This window comes from Myotis daubentonii, chromosome 9 (genome assembly GCF_963259705.1).
Source record: "Myotis daubentonii chromosome 9, mMyoDau2.1, whole genome shotgun sequence".
NCBI lineage: Eukaryota > Metazoa > Chordata > Mammalia > Chiroptera > Vespertilionidae > Myotis > Myotis daubentonii.
The window spans coordinates 43,093,515-43,118,238 of NC_081848.1; the positions used below are offsets into that span (position 1 = coordinate 43,093,515).

Consider the following 24,724-nt stretch of genomic DNA (forward strand, 5'->3'; position numbering starts at 1 on the left):
GTCCCACTCATGTGTTGCTGCCTCTTCTCTCCAAGTATTTGGTGGCAGCAGATGCAGTCCAGCAACTGCCAAAGAAAGTACCAGGTTCTTCTCACTGAGAAAGGAGACATCAGGCTGAACTTCTGGTGCTCCCCTGGGATATTCTAGGGTGGCATTTTCAGTGCTAGGAAACCAATTAGAGGAGTAATTGAAAAGTGAAGGTGGTTGTCCCTGTGACACACAGAGCCCAGCCTGATCTTCATCATTCTCACATATACCAGTGGGACTCATGTAGCTGCCATGAGCCCCTCGTCAGGGGCCTGACCTGATCAGCAGATAAAAGTGTCTACTGCCTGGCCGGTGTTGCTCAATGGTTAAGCATCAACACATGAGCCAACAGGTCCAAGGTTCAATTCCTAGTCAGGGCATATGCCCAGGTTGCAGCTCAATCCCCAGTAGGGGGCCTGCAGGAGGCAGCCATCAATGGTTCTCTCTCATCATTGATGTTTCTTTTTATATTTTTTTTTTATTGATTTTTGAGAGGAAGGGAGAGGGAGAGAAAGATAGAAGCATCAATGATGAGAGAATCATTGATTGGCTGCCTCCTGAACGCCCCCTATGGGGGATCGAGCCCACAACCTGGGCATGTGCCCTTGAGCAGAATCAAACCTGGGACCCTTTAGTCAGTGGGCCAGTGATCTATCCACTGAGCCAAACTGGCTAGGGCGATCATCATTGATGTTTCTCCCTCTCCCCTTCTCTCTGAAATCAATAAAAACATTTTTAAAAATAATAATAATAAAGTTACCTTTAAAAAAAAAAGAGTGTCCCAATGATCAGAGCTGCCTCACAACTAGAGGTCAGAAGGCTTCCTGCTGACACAGGAGCCAGGGAAAGAGTTTTTGAATATACAAGGCTCCACTGCTCAGGCCCAAACCTCACCAAGCTGCCCTCCACCCTCAGCTACCACCTTAGAGGTGGCAACCTCCCACTTCTTTGTCAACATTGTGTCTGAAGTGGCAGGACGGGAGATGCTGGGAGCTCTCAGGGTTTGGAGAGACAAGGATTAGCCCATGGAGAGATAGATTACCTGGGCAGAGATCTAAGAGAGCATCTCCTGCTGGAGTCTCCTGTGCATTTGGGCCAGAACTGCCGCTGCCATCATAGTATTTTCCCTCTGCTTCTGACACGGCCCTTTACCAGCATGCTGCCTGCTCCTCTGACCTCTTGCTTCTCAAGCCTATAAGATACGAAGCTCCCAGAAGTAAGAGTTGGGGGGAGAGGAGAAGGACATTGAGATAGGAAGACTTCGCACTACCGGTGTGGCTCAGTGGGTAAGTGTCAGCCTACGACCCAGGAGATCAAAGTTCATTTCCCGGTCAGGGCACATGCCCGGGTTCAGGATAGATCCCCAGCAGGGGGCAGGCAGGAGGCAGCCAACCAGTGATTCTCTCTCCTCATTGATGTTTCTATCTCTCCCTCTCCCTTCCTCTCTGAAATCAATACAAATATTTTAAAAAAAAAAAAAAAGAGAGAGAGAGAGAGATGGGAAGACTTCAACCAACCTGGGCTTGAATAGCAAGGTCAGCAGTTACCAGCTGTGTCACTCAGGCCAGTCACTTTGCTTCTCTGAGCATCAGTTTCCTCGCCTGTATCCTGGGGAGCAGATCCAGACGGCCTGATTCTAAAGCTCTTCCCAGGGTGCCAGGCAGCACTGAATAAAAACCTAGGCCCTGTCCTTAAGATGTTGACCGTCTAGGGATGGGCACTGTGCTCTGTAGGTCAGGCCCACAGCTGTTTCCTTCAAGCTGGGACTGACCCGTAGTCCCAGCCCCGGGCTTGTGTCTTTCCCTAGTCCTACAGACCTCTGCTGCCCACCCCTCTGCCTCCCCTTGAGTGGACCCAAGGAAGAGTAGATGATTCAGCTTCCCACCTCCCAAGGGCTATCAGAATGTCTGCCCTCAGTGCTTTCTTCTATCCAAAGCTCCATTCTGTCACCTAAAATCTGCCTCAGATCAGGAAGGCCCTGCTCCTTGTCCTGTGGTATGTAAGGTGACCCTGTCATGGTCCTACTGACTCCGGAAAGGCCAGAGGCAATTGGATCCTGGGCTCTGGGGCTGGTAAGCCATCATCACCTCCATTTGTAAGGCAGTAACTATGTGCGCACCTTGCTAGAACCCCTGAAGCTGGGGATCACACTGATAATGGCCAGATAATGCCCAGCTACCCACCCAAGTGGAGCCTGAGGCACTCTCTGGGTCAGGGTTTGTGGTAGGCAGGCAGCAGCCAGTGCTTCAGGACCTCTAGACTGAAGGAGGTACAAGAATGGGAGGCAGATGTAGAGGCTAGGCCAGGCCTCACTGGGTCCTCTAGGCTAGTGTCAGATGTGTGCTAGGGACTAGCTGGGTGGACCCTGGCACCCAGGGGTACCATGAGGATGGGCAGCCAGAGAAGTGCCGCAGAATGAATTGATTTGATAAATGGCCATTTATTACCCTCTCGAATTGGCTGAAACCAATTTCGGTCACATCAACCCCTGGTAAGTGCTGGGATATTGATTTGTGCAAAGTAATACAGTGAATTTATCAGTGTGATCCCCAGCTGCAGGGCTTTTCTAGCAAGGCTGGCGCGCAGTTACCACCTTACAAATGGTGGAGATAACGCACCAGCCCCACACACCAGGCCCCTGTGGCCTCTCTGGTCTTCTTGGGTCACTGGAGCCAAAGCAGGGCCAACCTGCATACCATAAGCCAGAGGCTTGGCACTGAAAGCAAGGCTTTCCTTCCAGAATCCAGAGCTGTTCCTGGTCATGGGGTAGGTGGGGATGCCCTATCGGGCAGACCTCCTGGGAGTTCCAGAGCCTCTGTTTCCCACCATCCTCTTCAGAAAGGCAACTAGCTGTCTGCTCAGCACATTCAGCGCTAGACTCTGCTCCCCTCCTTCAACCTGCCCACCTCCTGTGTTCCTGTCTCAGTAAAAGCACCGCCAAAATAAAAACTTAGATGTTTTGTTGGCCCCTCCCTCCCTCATCAAATATTAAGTTCTATCATTCTGCCTCTTACATGCATCTTAAATCTGGCCTCTCTCCTCTGTTCTTAATACCACTGCTCCAGCTCAGCATTTGAACCACACAGTAGCTGCCTCACTGGCCTCTCTGCTTCCTTTTCTTCCGGTATAATTGCTTCTTCCTAGCTGGAGTGAGCTTTGTAACAAACCCCCCTGTTTAAAACCCTTGAGTGGCCCTTGTTGCCCTAGCCCAGCACACAAGACCCACCCCTGCTGTTGCCCCACTTTGGCCTGCATCCACCAGTGATGCCACCAGCCACCCTAGCCGCTTTTGCTTTCCTGCACATGCTTTGTTGATCTGCCTTCATTTGTTGATGCTGCCATCTGTGTGGAATTCCTTTTCTTTTGGTTCTTTCCCCACCCCAGCCCTGCCTCTCTCCCACACTCTGGCTGGCTTTTACTCAGTTCAGGAGCAATAATAGACTGTAGACTTCTGAAGGCAGAGACCATGGCTGAATTGTTTTTGTTGTCACAATTTCTGGCACAGCACCCTGTTCAAAGTAGATGCTTAGTGCAGTTTGTTGAATTAATTAATTTGATATGGCCCTTTGTCCACCTCTGTGACGTGCTTTGAGAAAGGAGAAGCTGTACACCTGCTCTCTAGTAGTTCACAGCATACTGGGAATGTGACTGTCGTGAAATAGTTCATTACAACACCCATACTACTTGACCTTCAACCCCTCCAGTGGACATGCTATTCCCCAAACTTGCTCTGAACAGCCTTCTCTGGGCAGCAGATGAGCCAGCACACTTGGAAGCTTCCCTGCAGCTCCCTCTTTCCGGGTGCCTGTCCCCAGTACCTATTGCACTTGGTCGCAGTTGACTGTGAAGCCCTTGAACTCCCCCAGGGAAACACTACTATCCCAACTGCTCTTCTGTGCTGAGGCTGGGCCCGAACTCAGAATCTCAGCATCAGCCACTTGGCACACAGTCGGTGCACCCTCCTATCTCATGCTTCGCTTCCCTCTTTGACTAATCCAAAACGTAATCTGCCCAAGCCCTGGGCCCTCCCTTGGAGTCCTATTTCTGAACTGAGAACTATCCAGGTCATTTCTGAGTTGTGGGGTGGTAGTGACTACTTTAGAAACTGCTTATAGTTCCACCTCCACACTCAGTGGTTAGAGTGTCAGCTGCTCACTGAAGGGTCATAGGTTTGATTCCCAGTCAAGGGCATGTACCTGGGTTGTAAGTTCGATCCTTAGCCCTGTTCCGGGCACATGCAGGAGGCAACCAATCGATGTGTGTCTCTCACATCCATGTGTGTCTCTCTCTCCCCCTTCCTTTCTCTCTCTCTAAAAATCAATGGGGAGGGTTCGGGGGGGGGGGGTATCCTCAGTTGAGAATTTACAAAACAAAAAAAGACACAGACCTTATTTTAGGTTTCTTTGTAGGTGCCCCAGCACCCATCGCAGAGTTTATTTTCTGAACAAATGGATAAGCTCCCAGAGAGGGATTAAGAAGAGAGCAGGAGCCTTTTCACCCAGGGGTAGTAATAACTACTTGAAGCCATAGGAGACTCTTAGATCCAAGCTCACTCTTCTCTGTAAAGTGGGCATAAAGTACCTATTCTTTCCCTCTTGTAGTTCCAGAAAGAGCAAGGATTAATTTGTTTAGTCCTCAAGCATTATGCCACTGTTAGGCTATTCCCAAACATCCCTTGGAAGTGTGACTCCTGGTACTGCTCCCATGGAATGCACAATGAGATTGGAGCACACCCTACCCCTGGATACGAAGGCACAGGTGATGAAACCCCTTACACTGCCCCTCTCTGAGCCCATTCTCCTCTTCTGCAAAATGGAGATAATACCTGCTTCTCCTTATTCTAAGGAGGAAAGAGATATCTATAAAATACTAAAGCTGTAATGGCTACTTCCGCTGCTGCACTATGACTACCATTATTTTTACTCTTATTCCACTTCTTGCAATTTACAGAATGCTTTCATAATCATTAACTTGTTTAATTTTCGTGTGGGGTTGACTATGTATTATATTCCCATTTTATAGATTTAAAAAAAAATGAGGCTTTAAGGGACTGTTTTACTCAAAGTCAATCAACTAGTTAAGTGGCAGAGTCAAGGCTCCAAACTAGTTCCTGTAACTCCTACCTTCTCCACCTGCCACCCCATAGATCAGTGGTTCTCAACCTTCTGGCCCTTTAAATACAGTTCCTCATGTTGTGAACCATAAAATTATTTTCGTTGCTACTTCATCACTGTAATGTTGCTACTGTTATGAATCGTAATGTAAATATCTGATATGCAGGATGGTCTTAGGCGACCCCTGTGAAAGGGTCATTCGACCGCCAAAGGGGTCGCGACCCACAGGTTGAGAACTGCTGCCCTAGATGAACACAGATCAGAGAATACAGACCCTAGGAGTAAGGTGGCCAATGTGGGTGGGTGGAGTTCATCAAAAAGAGTTGTTGCAGGTAAGTTTTAAGAGGGTCCAGTAGTGGTGGACATGGCCAGGAGCAGGTGATCTTGTAGGAAGAACCCAGCAAGGAGGCACTGGCACTGGTCCTGCTTGCAGGGATGAGACCAGCCAATAAAGGGGACCCTGGCATTATCTCATGCCCAAGAGCAGAGGTCAGGGGACAGAGGTTCATGAAACCCTATGTTGAATGGCTGCTCGAGCCAGACAGTTTTCCAGGTGAGGCAAGGGTATGAGGAGATGCTGTGGCTGAGGCAAGCCAACTGCTTTCCCTCAACTCCTCAAAAGATAGCCAGAGCTGGGGGTAAAGCCCAAGGTCTTCATTTATTTACCTGTGTAACTTCTTTGTACATATTAACTCATCTATAGAGTTCCCTGCTTTGCCTGCCTCATAGGTTCATAAGGAGGCTCAAATGAAGTTATGTCTACAGAAGTTCTTTAAAGATCATGAAGTGTTGGCAGAGTGAGATACTGCCTTCGCTGGTTCACAGTGAGAGTGCCAGTACCTATGGCCGCATCCTACGTGGGCCTGTTCAGGTCTCTGTCTGTCCCAGCCTCTGTCCTGCCCTGACAGGACCCTCCAGGCTCCCAACCTTGTCCTCAGCCACCCTGCCTACCACACCTCCTGGTGCCCACCTTCCTCAGTCCTTCCTAGCTGCTTCCATTTTTCATTCTGTCGGACACCATCTGCTTGGCTGTTTTTCTCTTCAGATATTATTAGAAATATCCAGAGTTGTAATTGTTTAATGGTTGGCATTTCTCCTGTTTCACAGGAGGCCCAGATCAAGTCCACCCCAGACTCATGCCCTGGGTCTGGCAGAATTGACCAGTGACAGCTGTGCAGGGGTCTGCCTGGCATTATAAAGAGCTTTCTCCCAGGTGCATTATTAGAAAAGAAGGAGGAAAGAAGGCCGCAGGCACAATCCAATTGCACATTCTCCTCGGTGTGTTAGAACTGCATCGCCCTGTAGTGTGCAGTTCTCGGCGGGCTGGACAGCTTCCCTGAAAGAAGTCCAGATCAGAACCTCAGGTGCATGACACCTGGGGAGCCCCAGCCACCTAAGTCATACCTGGACACTTCTTCCTCTCCAGATACCTCACGAAGCCTGAACCCAGTTTATGCTCAGCTTCTTTTCAACCTAGATTCTCAGTTCAGCCATTTTTTAGAAGAATTTGACTCCTTTCAGATGATCCCTTTCACCACCACCCCAACAGACATCAACACCTAGTGTTTGCAAAAGTCTAGCCTTGCTATTTTATAATATCTCTCCCTCTCCAAATAGCCCCACCCCTGGGTTCTTGTTTTATTCAGGACACTTGGGGACTCCCTCTCCCCCAAGCTTGGACTCCTCCCCTTCATCCTCAGCCTTCAGGTACCTGTGGGGCTCTGGGGTCCCTGGAGAGCCAGGCCTTACAGAACACGGGGCCAGTTCGTTTAGTGATGCCTTGGACCTAGCCCAGGGGAGAGGTCGGATGGCGTTTTCTCGGGCCCCTCGGGATTTTTCAGGGAGCAGCTCCCAGGCAGGCAAAGTGGCTAGTCTGATTTCCATAAGTCACACAGTTTCCACCTGTTTCTGCTGAGGCCAGAACTAGAAAGTATTTGAAGTAGCAGCATTAGAGATTGACATGAGAAAGACCACAGGAAAAAAAAGAAAAAGTAAAAAGAAAGAAAGACCACAGCATGGACCTGAGCTCCTAGTATTTGAGACCTTTGTAATCTGACCCCACCCACTGCTGCTCTTGTGTGTTCCTGTCTCCACTTCTGTCATGCTGGCCACCTTTGCTCTCCAGATCCTACCCAGCCTCCATGGTACATTATCAGTCCCACTTCTTCCAAAAGCCTTCCTTGGCTTCTGCAGTCTCTTCTTTGAAACCCAACCATATGGATCATACATAACATACAGTATAGTATTTAGGATCTTTATACCTCAAGACTGGCAGACACATCCCTAAAGCCATCAACTCTTTTTTCAGTTGACTTAGTTTCTGGGCCTTGTCCTCTGACATATATCCCTTTGCTAATCTCCCCCTGACTCTCTGGGGACCAGACCATACATGCTGTTCCATCTGCAAACTGACCTTGACATTGCATAGCGCCCTATCCCCTCGTGCTCTGACTGCCATGTAACCATTAATGTAACCCAGAGTGATGCTTGCTTCTTTAAGCAGCTCTATGTGGCGCAAAAGGACCAGTTTAGAGAGAGAAGCAAGTCTTTCATCTCTGCCAGTCAACTAGTAATCTAGTTGTGTAACATAGGCAGATCTCTTTCTCTCTTACCTCAGTTTCCTGTTGAGAATAATAGAGCTGATAATTTCCTCTTGGAAATTCTTTATGTAGGTTTTGAGTAATAAAATGTTGATTTTTTTTCCAACTGTGCCTAGTAGATAGTCTGTTCAATAATGGTTCATCTTCTGATAGTTCTGCCTCCTGCTTTTATACTTGAGGATACTTCTGAGTCTGATTCTCCCACTCTATACTTGGGCATGTAATTTCCTTACCCTTAAATACATCCTTCTGGAGAGGAGAGGTCAGGTCTGGTTCTAGCAGAGCTGCGCCCCTAGGGAACCTGGTACAGATCTATTCCATTCCCCCCATCTCTGTCCCACCCCAATCCCCTGGAGGCCATAGTTAGTGGAGATGTTAACCAGATGGCTCACCCTTTCATGCCCTGAGCTCCACTACTTAACTGGCTTCCAGAAAGTGCGTTTGACTGTATTTCCAGACAGCAGACCAGACCTTGGTTTTCCCAAATGGGAAAGAGTCCAGAGCTCACACCCCAGATCCCCAGGGGCCTGCTGTGGGCTCCTGCCTCTCCCATTTGCACTGGAGGCAGGCGAGTCTCCCACCAGTGGTTATAGATGGGTAACCAGCTGAGAGCTAAAGTTCCTCTCAAATTCTCCGTCACCAACCCCAGCCCCCTCACCTCCATTCACCCGCCTTTCAGTTTCCCTGGCAACGCTGAGTGCTCATCCTGGAAAACTTTATCCGAAATCTGCTCTGGGCAGCTTTCCAAATCCATGCTAACCTGATTAGGTATCTCTAGGGGCCTTGCCAGCTAATCAGATTAGGCAGCACTAATGGTAGTGAGGACTTTGAGTGGGCGCAGAGCAGTAAAACATATTGTATACTTAGTGATAATTATCCTGCCTTTTGTGTCATTGATTTATCTGCCTCCCTCCCCGTCCCCTGTCTTGTGTGTTGGCCCTAGCGATCCGGAGGAAGGAGAATGGCTGGTATGACGAAGAACACCCTCTGGTCTTCCTCTTCTTGGGATCATCTGGAATAGGTAATGGGAGCAGATCAGCCAGGGGGGAGAGGAACTGAGGGAGCCTCAGCTGCTGTGGGCCAGGGTCAGGCCACCCACTCTAGTTCAACTCCAGCTCCCCATACAACTGCCTCCAAATTACAGAGCCCACAAGAGGGTCATCTGTCACAGCAGGAATAGCTGGAAGGATGCCCCTCCCTCTGGAAGCTAGGGTGCGGGGCCTAATTCACCTGGAGGGCCAGGCTCTGTGGGGCCTGGTAGCCCTGCTCCAACCACTCTGCGTCCCCTGAGGCTGGCCTTTGGGTACAATTAAACCAGCTCCACTGCCCAGCACATCAATCTTATTCAATATAACCTGAGACATAACCTGCTAGGAAGCTAAAGAAAGTCCCTGAGGACCAATACAGTGCTAGGTGCATAGCAAAATTGGCTACAGTAGAACGGGTTGGGTATTTTTCTAGCCAGTTAGGCTAAGGCATTCTCACCCCTTACTCCCTAGCTCCACTACCTTCCGCTTTGACTTGGGGAATTTCATGCATTTTGTTGCCACTGCCGCCTCTTTCCCTCAGCATTTTTGTGGGCTTACGTCTCCCTCAGATATAGGGTCCAAAAAGGTTACCACCACCTCACCACGATACTATAGAACAGTGGTTCTCAACCTGTGGGTCGAGACTCCTTTGGCGGTCGAACGACCCTTTCACAGGGGTCACCTAAGACCATCCTGCATATCAGATATTTACATTACAATTCATAACAGTAGCAACATTACAGTTATGAAGTAGCAACGAAAATAATTTTATGGTTGGGTCACAACATGAGGAACTGTATTTAAAGGGCCAGAAGATTGAGAACCACTGCTATAGAACTTGACTTTCTATCTAGACAGTGACTTCCAAAGGCTTGACCATCCTACCAAATGGCCCTTCAGAGCCACCACTTGGGTAGTGTCATTCTTTCTTTATATTACAAAGTCTGTGAAGCCAAGGAGAGGTGCCCTCCCTACCTCTAGTTGGTCTGTAGCTCCAGGCCTGCTGGCAAGATCATGGGTGTCCAGAGAACATGCAGTGCAGTGAGCCAGGAGGCAGGGTGCTCCTGGAGGAGCAAGGTTTGTGCTGAGCTTCAACGGACGAGTTGGCTCTGAATTATAAGAGTCAACCTCCCACTCTTAGGATGTTGCTCTAGAGAAAAAGCCTCAATCCTCATCCACTAAAAAATCAAGGTGCAATTCACACTTTGATTCTGGTCCCAGCTTCATTCACCTTTAATTCCCTTGGTGACTTTGTAAGAGTCACTGACCCTCTCCAAGGGTCAACATTTCCATCCATAAAACATATTATTTTCAGTGTCCATACTTTTCTAGCATTTCATTCCAGGAGATAGTTATCTGGTCCTAACCCAGTTCCTCTCCCTTCTTTCTTACTAGGAAAAACAGAGCTGGCCAAGCAGACAGCCAAATACATGCACAAAGATGCCAAAAAGGTAAGGACTGGGACCTAGGCCTGATCTTCAGGCCTTTGAGACCTTGTCACTCCTGCTAGCCCAAAAAACCCTAGACTCCCTGAATCTGACAATAGCCTATCAAAGATAGGCGTTGGTCCTGGCCGGTGTGACTCAGTTGGTCGGAGTGTCTTCCCATATACAGTTCTCTCTCGCTCCTTCTCTCTCTCTCTCTCTCTCTCTCTCTCTCTCTCTCTCTCTCTCTCTCGCCCTCCCTCTCCCTCTCCCTCTCCCTCTCCCTCTCCCTCTCCCTCTCCCTTCCCCTCTCTCTAAAATTAATAAGCATATTCTCAGGTGAGGATTTTTCTAAAAAAAAAAAGAGCCAGCACCGGTTTGGCTCAGTGGATAGAGCGTCAGCCTGCAGACTCAGGGGTCCCGGGTTCGATTCCGGTCAAGGGCATGTACCTTGGTTGCGGGCACGTCCCCAGTAAGACATGTGCAGGAGGCATCTGATCGATGTTTCTCTCTCATCGATGTTTCTAACTCTCTATCCCTCTCCCTTCCTCTCTGTAAAAAATCAATAAAATATATATTTTTTTAAAAAAAAAAGGGGGGGGGGCTCTGGAATGTGAAGCAGGCCTCACCTCTGGCCCCAACTCAGCCACCAATTGCTCCAGGAATTTGGGCAAGTGATCCAACTTCTTTGTACCTCAGTTTCTTCATCTATGAAATAAAAAGACTACTCCTTGCCCTGCCCTGACTCTTGGGGCACATGGGAGAACCCAGTGAGATTCATCCATACAATATTTTCAAGCATCTACTCTGTGCCAGGTATTATGCTAGTTCCTTAAAAAAACTGTTAATTTTGACATTTTCCCTGCCCTGAGGAACTCGGTCTGGAGAAGGAAACAGCTGTAGAAACATACCATTACTGTGCATCAAGGCCATGCCAGAGGGAGTCCTTGGGCCTGTAGGAGAAAACAAGTAGGAACAAGGGGGTGTCTTATTGCTTCTCTCCATCCCACATGAGCTTTTAGATAGGATTTCTTTTTTAAGAATATTTTTTACGATTTTTTATTGATTTTTACAGAGAATAAGGGAGAGAGAGAGAGAAACATCAGTGTGAAAGCAGAACATCGATCGCTGCCTCCTGCACTCCCCCTACTGGAGATTAAGCCTGCAACCTCAGCATGTGCCTGGACCAGAAATGGAACCAGCAGTTTTTCCATGCATGGGATGACGTCCAACCCACTGAGCCATACTGGCCAGGGCAAATCAGATTTCTTATGTCTAAGCGGTGGGGTTGTCACAGTCCCCTTTCCCCAGCCCTGGATTCTCCATAGGAGAGGACCACCCCATCCCTTATTCATTCAGACGCTGGCTTTCCAAGGCCTGCTCAGTTTGACTTTCTATGCTGACAGGCAGTACTCTCATGCAGAGAGAAATGCCAGAGAGAGCGATTCTTGGAGACTGCAGGAACATTTCAATGAAGGCCAAACCTTCTTTCTTCTACCAGCCTTCCCAGTGTGGAGGCTAAGGTCCCCCTGCCCACGACCCTAGGTGCCCTTGCCTCATTTCTGTGGAACGCCTCCCCAGCTGAAGTGATAAGAATTGCTCAGACCTTGCCAGCCAAACTACCCCAGCAGCAGAGCCCTGGGCAACTCCTGTCCTGCTTCTGACCTAGTTGCCCCTTTGCCACCTTCCTGAGGGCCTGGCAGCCACAGAAACAAGGTAACTCAGGCTGTGTCCTGAGCTGCATCCATGGCCTCCTTCTGCCTAATAACTGGCTGACGCCTTCTAAGCCTCCCTGGCTCTGCTAGTAGCTGTGCTTTGCCTCAGCCAAACCCAGAGCGGACCCATTTGACAGGCAGGCAGGCAAGACGCAGCACATGACATGCTAGTGTGCTCCAACTGAAATAGCATTTTTAAGACAATTCATCAGGTTGGCAGCGATTGAAACAATTAGCACTCTGGAAAGGGCCATAAACTAGCAAGACTATTAGGGAAGATGCAGTTACAGGCAGGAACCACCTGATTAGGGATGAAGAATTCTGAGTGTTTTAATTTTAATACTGTCAGAAAGGTTAATATTTAATTACAAATTATAATCTCCTTATCCGAGCTGTCTTAATGTGTCTTCATACACAGTGGAAGTAGAAGGAAAGTATCTGCTGACTTGCTGGTGCAGAAAGGCGAGGGGGCTTGTAGAAAGACTGATGATGCAAGTCATTTTTCACTTGGAGCATCACTTCAGTTGGAGGCATGTTTACAACAGTGCAGGGTGTTCTGATGGCACGTTCAACGCATGCCTCACCCAGGAGACTGAAGTAACGCCATCACCCCTAGAGGCAGTGGGCTGGGTGGTCCAGGTTCTGGAGCCAGTCATTTCTTGGCACAGGTTCCAATTCTATTTTGTCAGGTTACTTTATCCCTGTACAATTCAGCTCTCTTGTCTCAGAGTGAGGCTGTCTAGTATTTTGTCTGAGGTTGTCAGAGCATCAAATGAGCTCAGGCTCCAGCACATAGTAAGTGCCTGTTTCCTTGTCTTTTATTCATCACCTCATATTTTCCACATCAGTCCCCTATTGACTGTCTTATTTGATCTTATGAGGAAAACAGCATAGATGCTAAATCATACCCACTTTTCAGATGCAAAAACTGACCTATGGCATTAAGGGGTCTGTCCAAGATCAGTTGTTAAAAGAAGTAAAATCAGAATCCAGTCTCTCAACTCTGTTTGTTTGTTAATCCTCACCTGAGGGTATTTTTCCCTATGATTTTTTAAAATATATATATTTTTTAATTTCAGAGAGGAAAGAGAGGGAGAGAAACATCAATGATGAGAGAGAATCATTGATTGGTTGCCTCCTGCACACCCTCACCAGGGATCAAGCTGGAAACCCGGCGTGTGGCCTAAGAATTGAACCGTGACCTCCTGGTTCATAGGTCAATGCCCAACTACTAAGCCACACCAGCCTGACCCCTATGATGTTTTTAGAGAGAGTAGGAGGAGGGGTGGACATCACTGTGAGAAAGACAGATCTATTGGCTGCCTCCTGCACATGCCCCGATTGGGGTCAGGAATTGAACCTGTAACCCAGGTATGTGCCCTTGACTGGGAATCAAACCTGCTACGCTTTGGTACACAAGCTAATGCTTTAACCACCGAGCAACACTGGCCAGGGCCAATCTCTCAACTCTTCTCTCAATATCATTGTTCTCACGTGCAATAGGAGGCTAAAGTGTAAACTTTTCAGTTTGTCCCTATAATGCATAGGGAGATGAGAGGCATGAGAATCCTATCATATTCATGTGTTTTATTTTTAAATCATAGGTAGTGCTTCTGCAGAACCCCTGATTACAGATTCTGCATTTAGCATAGACATTCTATGGCCATGTAATAGGCATGTTTGAGACCTTCAAAATCCAAGAGCCCTGGACCGTAAGCTATCTAATACCTCCAGAATCCAGCGAGTGGTGTGTAGGAAGTGTCACTATAGGGCCCAGTGTTAAAGTGGCCTAACAAAATGAAATGAGCACTGGCTTGGGAGTCGGTGACTTGAATTCAAGTTCTGGCTTTCAGATCCTTAGTTGCTTCATTTATAAAAAGTCACTCATAGCTCTAGACCTGGCTGCCTCACAAGGCATTGTTTGCACATTTTTATAATTTTTTATCAGATCCATGAGCTTATTTTTTCATTAGCCTCTACTGTGACTCCCAAATTAAGCAGCTTTATTAACTCCCATTATTAGGGTTAATAATCCTTGAGAAAAAAAACCTTAATGCTTTTCTGTGACCTCATCCTGAAATAGAGTGGTGGAGCCATAAAGACGTGCAGTTATAGGGCAGAATGACAAAGGGGTCAGAGCATGAATCTGAGTCCAGCTGCCTGTGTTCAAATCCCAGTTCTAAACTACTCTGTGGAGTTGGCCAGGATCTCAGTTTACATTAGTTTTCTCATCTGCAAAATGGGTTTTAAAATGGTGCCTATCTCATTGGATTATTATGAATGTTAATGAGATGAAATAAAATGATAAACAACATTCTTAGCACCTGGTAAGCAATCAATACATGTTGGATATTACTGTCATTATCCTTGCCTCACTTCTAGATAACCCTAAGCTCAGCTCATATGAAACCAAAATTATTTCAGTCAAGAAAATCAAGCCCTGAGGCTTGTTCAAATTTACTTAACAATTTAGTAGAATCCAGATCACTTGACATAGGTAAGCCCTAGTCTATACTCCCAGTATCCTGGGACATTGATATCTGGGCACAAAACTCAGAACCCTTCAGATGAAGACTGCCAACAGCCCATCTGATTGACAGAGCCAGAAATATGAGGCAGTAGAATAAATGGCTAAGGGTGTAAACTTGGAGCCAAATTGTCAAGCTTAAGTAACCTTGGGCAAGTTACTTTAATCTGCGACTCAGTTTTATCATCTGTAAGATGGGGATGATAATAGTGCTTACCTCACAGTCTTGAAAATGTTATGAGCCCTTTATAACTTGCCAGGCACATAGTAACCACCCATAGTAAGTGACTGTGAGCTATTATCAGATACCCATCTCATGGCTTCCGGCCCATTGCTCCCTCTGGGCAGCACTCCCAGCTTCCCCATGTCCATCTTCCCACCCTTCCTGAAGCCTGTTTCTCTTGGCTGAGCTGTCTGGGCCCTCTGAAAATGCTTTCTGGCTAAGTCCCATGTGCTTAGATAGCAGGGATCACCCCCACATGACCTTAATAACTCTCCCAGGCCTTTCCCACCTCTGGGTTAGGTCCTCTCCTCAGGCCCCTGGCGAGACTAGGAGAGGAAACAGGGCCTGTGTTACACAGGAAAAACTATAGCTCAGAAAAGGGAGGCAGCGTACCTAAGGCCACACAGATAGTGGCAGAACTGAGACTAGAAGCAGGCCCCTGGCTGCCAGCCTGGGGCTCTCTCTGCCACCCCGTACCTTGGGTACAGAGTGACAGGACAGAGAAAAAACTAGAAGTACATCACTGAGTGAATGTGAGACCAAAGACCGAGCTAGAATAGGCCTGCATTTCAAATATAGCCACCACCCTCCCAGGGCCTTGGCACCCGTCATCCCCAGCTCTCAAGAGACATGAGGTTAGTGAGTGTGCTCTCTCAGACAGGAGCACATGCAAGAGAGGAGCCTGGAGCCCCCGGTTTGGCTCAGTGTATAGAGCATTGGCCTACGGACTGAAGGGTCCCGGGTTCGATTCCAGTCAAGGGCATGTACCTTGGTTGCGGGCACGTCCCCAGTAGGGGGTGTGCAGGAGGAGGCTTATCAATGTTTCTCTCTCATCGATGTTTCTAACTCTCTATCCCTCTCCCTTCCTCTCTGTAAAAAATCAATAAAATATATTAAAAAAAAAAAAAAAGAGAGAGAGGAGCCTGGGGAGAGAGTGGGGTACCCTGTATGGGTGGATGGACAGCACCCATGAATGCCTTTATAACTCCCTAAATTCTTCATGAAAAGGGGTGTGTTCTCTGCCTGTGTTGGCTCACAAATGCCACACTACCCAGTGTTCTCTTCCAGGGCTAATCATGGTCAGGCCTCACCCCAGGGGATCACTTCCTTGGAAATCACCCCTAGGCCCAGCAGCGGTGAGAGAAAGGCTGCAAGCTACATTATGGGTGACTTTAGATGAAATAAAGAAATATAAATAAATAAAAAGGTTTATTTGTTTAAAAGAAAAGTAAACTAAAAGGGCATGTGCCTACAATGACTTGCAAATGTGAGGGCACCATGCAGCCGTCTGGGTATGTGTTGCTCCCCTCCATGTCATCATGATCCACGCTGATTGTGACTGACTTTGTCCATGTCTGCCCACCCTACTCAACGGGTGCCCCTCAAGGACAGAGACCAAGTCTTGTTTACTGTTGTAGTTCCAGTGCCCAGCACACACGGATGCCTTCAGGAAATGTAAAATGGATGGGAGAATGGGAGGTTGGGTGGATGATGTGGTAATCAGGCCAGTAGAGGCCTGCCTGAGAAAGGAGACATTCTGGGCCCAATTTAGAAGGACAGGGGCATGACTGGGTTCGTTATGGTAAGGAATGGAATCATGTAGGGACTGAGTGGACAGAAAAAGAGGCAAGGAGCCAGAAAGAACATACAAGAATGGGATGGAAGATCCTGAGTTGGTGTGGTCTGAAAGCTTGTGGGTATTTGCCTTCCTGCCGATTGGACTCGTGCTTGTTTCCACACAGGGCTTCATCAGGCTGGACATGTCTGAGTTCCAGGAGCGGCATGAGGTGAGTGAGAGTCCTCAGTGAAGTATGGTTTGCAGGGCTGAGAATTTTGATGTGGCTTGTCATTTGAGCCTGAGATAATTCCAGCAGCCTTGGGATTTGTCCTTTGGGGACATATGTGTACAGCAGGGTCACTGGCCTGTTTGCATAAGATTTGCTCTGAAGAACAAGCATAGAAAAGATCTATTTCCTCTCCCATCATAGCAGGATTCCTGCCACCCCAGGATTCAGCCTGACACTCCTTGTTGAGATAGGCAGTCTTAACATTGTATGTAAAGCCATCTTGTTGTGCTTGCCCCAAATTGGAAACTCAAAGCATGGAAAGGCCTTTGTAACATGTTTCCTTCCTTCCTTCCCCTAGGTGGCCAAGTTTATTGGGTCCCCACCAGGCTACATCGGCCACGAGGAGGGTGGCCAGCTGACCAAGAAGCTGAAACAATGCCCCAATGCCGTGGTGCTCTTTGACGAGGTGGACAAGGCCCATCCAGATGTGCTTACCATCATGTTACAGCTGTTTGATGAGGTGAAATGGGCCGGAATGGAGGCAGGGACACCTTTAGGTATGAGGGTCTGTGAGCAGTAGGAACCAAGGGCCCAGAGGCCTGTCAGATCATTCCTCATCTTGCTGCTCCCCCATGTGTACATTTGGGCACTTAGCAGATGTCGTTTCACTCCCTCTCTGGACCAAGGCCCAGGCTACCTTCCAGAGAAACAAAATGGGGCAGAGGTGCCAGGAGAGAAAGACCTGAACTTGTAGTTCCAGCTGTTTCATCTTCAGGCATCAGGGACCTCATGTGACATACAGGAAGGCTGAATCCAAAGTAAGCTCAAGAACCTTTCTGGCTCATGGACCTCTTCCGAGGAGCTCCAGGCTCATCACAAATGAGACAGCATCCCCCTCCCACTACACACACACATGCACACATGCACGTGGAGTAAATTCTAAATGAGACGAAGAAGCCCTTTTATTCAGCGCATTCTATATACTAGTCTGTGCTAAAGACTTTACAGATGGTATCACTAATCATCACAATAGCCATGCAAGGTAGAAACAATCTCAGTTTTCACAGATGAAGAAATCGAGGTTCAGCAGTGATAAATGACTTGCCCAAGGCCACAGAGCTACTGTGTGGAGGAGCCAGGATTGAGCTGCAAATACATCTGACCCTAGAGCCCCAGTTCTCCCCTCTGTACCGCTCCTTACCCTGAGGGAGAGCTTATCTGAAGGGGATGACCTCCACCTTTTCCAGGGACTGCAGACCAGGATGAGCCTTCTCTTCTCCCTCACAGAAGCTCTATTAGCCAGCATGTTGCCACATGGAGTTCTACCCACCTTTTCTACTTAGCCCTAGGGAAACAGGAAAGAGTTTTGCTTCCCGTGTCACAAGTGCACTAGATGAGGTACATGAAGGAACTCCTCCTGGACCAAATAGTAGATCAGGTACCAAGCCAAGAAGACCCACATTCAAATGTCCCCACAGCTTCCCACCACCTTCCCCACCTGGCCTAGCATCCTTGCCCCTGCCCGAGTTTTGTTGAGGTCTTCCTAGCTTCTCAGCTACTCCCTATCCCCAGACTTCTGCTGTTGAGTGAAGACCAGTCCTTCAAATGTCACAAATTCAGTTATGCCTGTGCCCTAAAGCCTTCTGCTCTGTTCCAGACTCGATGGGATTCAGATAGTCAGCTGTGCACCAAACCTGCCCTCCAGGAGCTCCCTGCCTGGTAGACAGGTGGAAAGGACATGTGATAATAGTTGATATTTTTGTACTTTGTATGCCAGGCACTGTTCTAAAAATTTACATCTATCAATTCCTTTAATCCTCCCAACCTTAGGAAGATAGATATTATTACTGCTTCCATGTAACAAATGGGGAAACTGAAGTAAAGTGAGATAAGTAATTCACCCATGGTCACACAGCTGGAAAGAGGGAATCCAGGTTCGAACCCAAGCAGTTCAGTTCCTGCAGCTTAAATAATAACTTCCATGCTGCTGGGACCAAAAGAAAGAGGTAGATCAGCAGTGAAGCATTCACAGGAAGGGAGAATCCAGCAGCCGGTTTGGCCTCTGACATCCCTGGAGAGGTACCTCTGATGGCCTCCTTGGCCTAGAAAGACAGAAGGCAACTGCAGACTGAAATACAATTGGCCCCACATGGAAGCCCTGTCCACCCCTCCCCTGCTGTCACTCCACAACGGCCTTTTGGGAGTTGATAATTCCTTTCTGCAGCCTCTACTAGCCCACTGCAGTTTCTGATATTTATGCCCTTGGTTGCATTGACCAAAGCTGCCATCCGAGTTTGCTTAGCGAGATATATGCATTGTGCCCCTTGAGGACAGGGAACTTGTCCTACTCCAACCATTGCCAGAACCCACAACATCACGGGAAATGCTTTGTGACTAACGTAATTAAGCAGACCTTCTAAGGATGAATAAGTGTTTGCCAGATGAACATAGGTGAGAAGGGCCAGCAGCAGACATCAGATCATAGGGAAGCATAGGGATCATGAGGCAGCCTGCTATACCCAGGGACTGGCAGTTCATACTGCTTGACTGCAGAGGAAAGTGAGAACAGAATAGTGGAGATGAGGTGGGTTAAATAGACTGGGGCCAGTTAAAATGCCAGGCAAAGGAACATAGTTTTATTTGGTGGATCATAGGGAGCCTTTAAAAACTTTAAGCAAGAGAGAAACAGTCAGGTTTTCACTTTATAAAGTTCTTATCAATGGCTGTGAGAGGAAGGAAGGAAGAAGGGGCCAGCGAGGAGACTATTGAAGAGTTCAGAGCTGGGAGGCCTGTCTAAAGCAGGACCCTGGGATGGGGAGAGTTACCAGGAGGTCACTGTGCAGGGCTCAGTGATTGGATGGGAAGAGAGAAGGAGGAGCTAAGGAGATCAGTGGCTGGATTTCTGGCCTGGATGACTGGACTGCTGCTGCTGCTATCAGCTGAGGCAGGAAATGTAGGAAAATGAGCTGTAAATTGGAGAGGAAGGTGGAGAGCTGAGTTTAGAACTGTTAAAAGGCAATGCCTGAGGAACAGCCAGATAGAGATGTCTAAGTGGTCATTCATCAGTTGGAGAGGTTTGGAGCAGTGGTCACCAACCTTTTGGACCTCACGGACCACCAGTTGGCGACCATTGCTCCAAAGGTTTCCTTAAACCAGCGGTCACCAACCTTTCGGACCTCACAGTCCACCAGTGGTCCACGGACCACCGGTTGGTAACCGCTGGTCTGGAGCATAGGAGAGGTATGTACTAGACATAGAGATTCAGGAATAGTCCAGCACAGACAGGGTAATGGAAACTAAGGGAAGGGATGAGATCTCTCAACTAGAGAGAATACAGTGTGCAGAGAAGAGGAAAGGGCTAAAACAGAGCCTGCACCTACCAGGAAGAGTCAAAGGGGGAATTGATAGAGCAAAGCAAGAGACTGTGTTCATTATGGGGCAGAAGGGACACAGATCAAACACAGTCCCTGCCTCGGTGTTCGTGAATGACTGGAGGAGACGGGCAACAAAAGGCAGTTCAGGGAACTATGGTGAGTGCTGCACCACGAGAAGCAAGTGCTGTGAGTTGTAAGGGCACCTAATCCAGTCTGGGGGCATGAGGGAAACCCCCCATTCCTACCCTGCCAGTTCCCCCAAGCCTGGGCCTAGAAAAGCAGAATTTATTGTTCTCTTCAAAGCACCAAGCAGGACTAATGCTGGTCACATCCCATGTGACCCCTATGGCACAGAGCCACAGTCCCAGGAAGAGACTGGCCCTCAAAAAGCCCACCCTCTGCTCCTACCTTCAAAGAGACAAGCAGTGGAAAAACCGCCCATGGAGCCCTGGAGTGAGCATTCATACCCCACCCAGGGTGTGAGCGTTCCAGTCATTGCTGGAAGGTGGGACAGTGACAGCTCCCTCTTTGGGACACATCTTTATTGCCAGGGACTCTGAGGACAGAGACATGAAGTCACCCTTGGGTCAGTCATACACTGCACCTGCTCCCCTGATCCACCTGGGACCCATCTTCAGGCCCAGTTATGAGCACAGCTTTGATCTCAGAATGAAATCATCGCTGGTTATTGCTCTGGCCAGTGCAGCAGTGTGTGCACTCAGTCCTCAGGAATGACTGTGAACATATAGTGTCATATGCATGCACCTGGGCATGTCACACACTCATGCAGACCTGGTCCCCACTAAGGAGTGGATTCTCTCGTATTGTAACCTGTAAGCAAGAAAACTAATGGCAAAAGCTCAAGAATATCCATTTGTGCCCTTGCCTTCCCCTTGTCCCATCCAAAGGCAGGGACAGGAGAGTGAGCAGGGACTTAGATCACGAGGCCCCTTTTGAATAGACCCCCTTGGAAATAACACTTTCTGAGAGGCCTGTTCCAAGGGCTAGTGTAAAGTGAGGCTGAAAAGCACCCAATACCATGGCCAGCATGCAATAGGTGCTCAGGCAATGCACATTCCTTCCCATATTGCCTATGAGGACCATTGCTTTGGGGTTCTTTGTGTTTGTTTTTTAATATTTCTATTTTATTTTATTATTTTCTATTTTTTAGTGATTTCAGAGAGGAAAGGAGAGAGAAAGAGATATAGAAACATCAGTGATGAGAGAAAATCATTGATTGGCTGCCTCCTGCACGCCCCCTACTGGGGATTGAGCCTGAAACCCAGGCATCAAACCTGGGACCTTTCAGTTCACATGCTGACACTCTATCCATTAAGCCAAACCAGCTAGGGCACCATTGCTTTGGCTTTAGAAGCAGGGACTGACTTTGAGTCAGGGCAACAGGGAAAGGAAAACGCTTGAGGACTGGTTTCCAGTTGAGGCTGGGACAGGCAGGAGCCCACAGACCTGTCTGTCCCCTTGAGTCATGTTATCTGGCCTGGTAGGAGCTATGTTCTGTCTGTAACCCAGAGGAAATCCCAGGCAGGTCTCCTTCTTCCCACACTTGTCTCAGTTGTTTCTCTCCAGCAAGGATCAAAGGATGCAAACTAAATTTGGCAAAATTCTGAGAAAATTTTACTTAGGGAAAGAAAATTTCATGGAGCCTCATTTATCCAGCACTATTCGTATGACCTCAGTAGACTGGTGCAGAAGGAAGAGCATGTCTCTGTGATCACATAGTTTGAGCCTCAGCTGTAGCGTTTACTAATGTGAGACCTTGAATGAGTTACCTAACCTCCCTGAGCCTCAGTTGCTCTGTAGGGGTTGTGAGGATTTAGGCATTTCACACACAGGCACTGAACACTTACTATGCACCAAACACTGTTCTAGGACCCAGCGAGAACAAGATCCAGCCTCTGCCTTCTTGGAGCTTCTGGTGGGTGGAGTGCAATAGTACACAGAAAACATTAAGGAGGTCCCTGTGGCAGAAATGCCCATCAGTGTCCACTGTTGTTGCTCCATCAGTGCCTCTCAGTGAGATCCTGATCATTGTTTTTGTTCTACTGCAAAGTGTTGCTTACCGTGATAGATGTGAGGTTTGCTGAGTGGGTGGCGCTCCTTGCCCTTGAACTAAATGACTTATACTTTCCTTATTCTTCTGTCTCTTCCCCTGATGTTGCTCCTTTTCTCTTTCCTTGGTGCATCTGTCTCCAGTACAGATGCTCTCTTTTATGTCACTTCTAGAAAGAAAGACTCCAAGGAAACTTCCCAAGTTGGTTAAAGGAAGAACATTATTTTCTATTCCTCTCTGTTTCTATTCATTTTGATTCAACAAATATATATGTGTTTGCTACAGTAATAACATGTCATAACATTTGCACAGTTTTAATAAAGACAGATGTGGGTAAAGTGAAAAATAAATTTGCACAGCTTGGTTAACTAAGGAATATTCTTCAGTATGACCATATCTCATCTTCACAGTGGCCCAGTGAAGTACCCTCCTCTGAACTACAGCAACTTGGGCTTTCCCTGTGATGACACTTAATGCACTGACTTGTCATTTCTGGTTTGCTAAGTGTCACTCCTCTAGACTGGGAGCATGTCAAAGGCTCCGTGGGTTCCCAGTGCCCCAGCACAGAGCCTGGACTAGAGTGGGCTTCCAGAACAGTGTGTTGGATGGGTGCATGTGAAATCAAGCTGACTTCTGGGTGCCAGGGATAATAGGTACCCTGACTGTTGACACAGCAAATGCAGTCTCACTGCAGGTGCTCAGTACTTGAAGCAGTTGCAGCCCAGGGCAGTGAGCACTGCAACCGAGGGTGAGAACAGTGCTCAGAGAATCCAGGGAGCAAGCAGCTGACTCTGCCAGGGGTAGGGGAGACATGGGTTCTGGAGAGACCTCCTGGAAGAGGTGCTCGGTCTTGTAGCTCCCTAACTGTACAGTCACTGTTCATTCCCAGGGCCGACTGACAGATGGAAAAGGCAAAACCATCGACTGCAAGGACGCCATCTTCATTATGACCTCCAATGTGGCCAGTGACGAGATCGCACAGCACGCACTGCAGCTGAGGCAGGAAGCTTTGGAGATGAGCCATAACCGTATCGCCGAGAACCTTGGTATGGCACATAGCCTGGGCTATCTAGGCAACTGGGCAAGTGCCCAGATCACCAGCACATCTCTTGGGGGCAAGGATGGCATTGGGGTCCTAGGCCTTGGTGAGGATCCTGGTAGCTGGCAGTGACCAGATTCCAAGCACCATACCAGATATGGAGGGAGACAGACAATGCCCTTACTTCCTCTATAAAGCCCCAGGTCTCAGGTGACAGGAGGGTCCCAGACAGAGGAATGGATGGAGCACCCCAGGTGAAGGACCAGGAAGAGGCCAGGGTCTTGGGGAACTGAAGGGACCCTTACTTAACAGAAACTATGGAGATGGACACAAACTTTTTCAGCCGAGGAGCCTTCCTGGGTAGGTAGGCTGGAGAGTGCTGGAAAGGAAGAGTGTACCAGACAGAAGTCACCTTTCCATTTGGAATTGAACCCTCCTGCCCTTCTTCTAAGTCAAAACTAAAATCTTGATCCTGCCTCTCCTCTTCTTCCCTCCCTTTCTCACACAACTTCCACTGTAAGAACCCCAGGCTTTGTGGTACATAAGAGCTGGAAGGGCCTCAGAAAGTACCCAGACCAGTCCTCTCACTGTTCAAGTAAGAAGACCAGGCCAAGGCCCAGAGAGCCTGAGACATTGCCCAGGATTACACAGCTCATCAGGGACAGGACCGGGGCTCTTTTCATGGACGAGGTCAAGGGGCTGGCACATCTCCCAAAGCCCCTGGGTGTGGGGAGTAGTCAGTTTATGATTCTGTTTCTACAGGGGATGTCCAAATTAGTGACAAGATCACCATATCAAAGAATTTCAAAGAGAACGTGATTCGGCCCATCCTGAAAGTAAGAGGCCTTTGTCCTTCCCACTGGAGCCTTGGGTGGGGGATCCCCTTGGCCTAAAGCTATGGAAGCCCCCATATCTTCTCCACTGGGGTCCAGTAATTGCCTTTACCCCCATCTCAGTCACTGACCTCACTCCTTATCTGGCTCTGCAGGCTCACTTCCGGAGGGATGAGTTTTTGGGACGAATCAACGAAATCGTCTACTTCCTCCCCTTCTGCCACTCGGAGCTCATCCAGCTAGTCAACAAGGAATTGAACTTCTGGGCCAAGAGAGTAAGAGTGGGGACTGCCCATGGGTTGGGATGGGATATCTTCCCACTGGGAGCACCACCTCCCAAAAGGTGGTATGTGGCCAGTGGCCCTGGGGCACATAGTCTCTCACAGGCCCAGGCCTCAGGCATGAGTGATGAGAGATGGAAAGCCCTCGGCCACATGCAGACATACTCCTGTCCGACCTTTCTCAGGCCAAGCAAAGGCACAATATCACACTGCTCTGGGACCGAGAGGTGGCAGACGTGTTGGTTGATGGCTACAATGTGCACTATGGCGCCCGCTCCATCAAGCATGAGGTGAGCACAGGTGCCTCCACACTTCCCTCCCCGGTACCCCTAGACCCAGTCCCTGGGCTCTCAGCCTGGAATTGTTCCTACCCAGAACAGATGCCCTTATGGAATAAAAAACACAGGATGATCAAGTCAAACCCTGTTTTGGAGGGTAACCCCTACAGGGATGGGGAACTGTATTGGGAACCTTAGAAACTGACATTGAGTTTTTAGCACAATCCTGCAAGCTGTGGTGTTAGCCCTTTGCAGATGAGAAAACTGAAGCTCAGCATAAGTGCTTGTCCTAGCAGTAATGATAGAGGCTGGCCTTCATGCCAAGCAAAGGCACAATAGTAAGCGATAGAGCCTGACCTTCAGGCTCAGGCCACAGGCCTGCCCAGGCCTCAGCAGTGACGAC

At 48.4% G+C, this 24,724-nt stretch overlaps 1 protein-coding gene across 3 annotated transcripts in view; it reads left to right on the plus strand.

Moving 5' to 3' along the window:
- The window catches only part of CLPB (ClpB family mitochondrial disaggregase), a 165,643-nt gene that overhangs the window by 135,518 nt on the left and 5,401 nt on the right, over positions 1-24,724 (plus strand). For 2 of the 3 annotated variants that reach the window (XM_059708558.1, XM_059708556.1), the window contains 8 exons: positions 8,685-8,762; positions 10,165-10,220; positions 16,401-16,445; positions 16,804-16,965; positions 22,780-22,936; positions 23,692-23,765; positions 23,918-24,037; positions 24,229-24,333. In XM_059708558.1, the coding sequence (XP_059564541.1) occupies positions 8,685-8,762; positions 10,165-10,220; positions 16,401-16,445; positions 16,804-16,965; positions 22,780-22,936; positions 23,692-23,765; positions 23,918-24,037; positions 24,229-24,333 (797 nt within the window). The remainder of the gene's footprint in view (positions 1-8,684; positions 8,763-10,164; positions 10,221-16,400; positions 16,446-16,803; positions 16,966-22,779; positions 22,937-23,691; positions 23,766-23,917; positions 24,038-24,228; positions 24,334-24,724) is intronic. The other variant, XM_059708557.1, reaches the window with a different exon arrangement.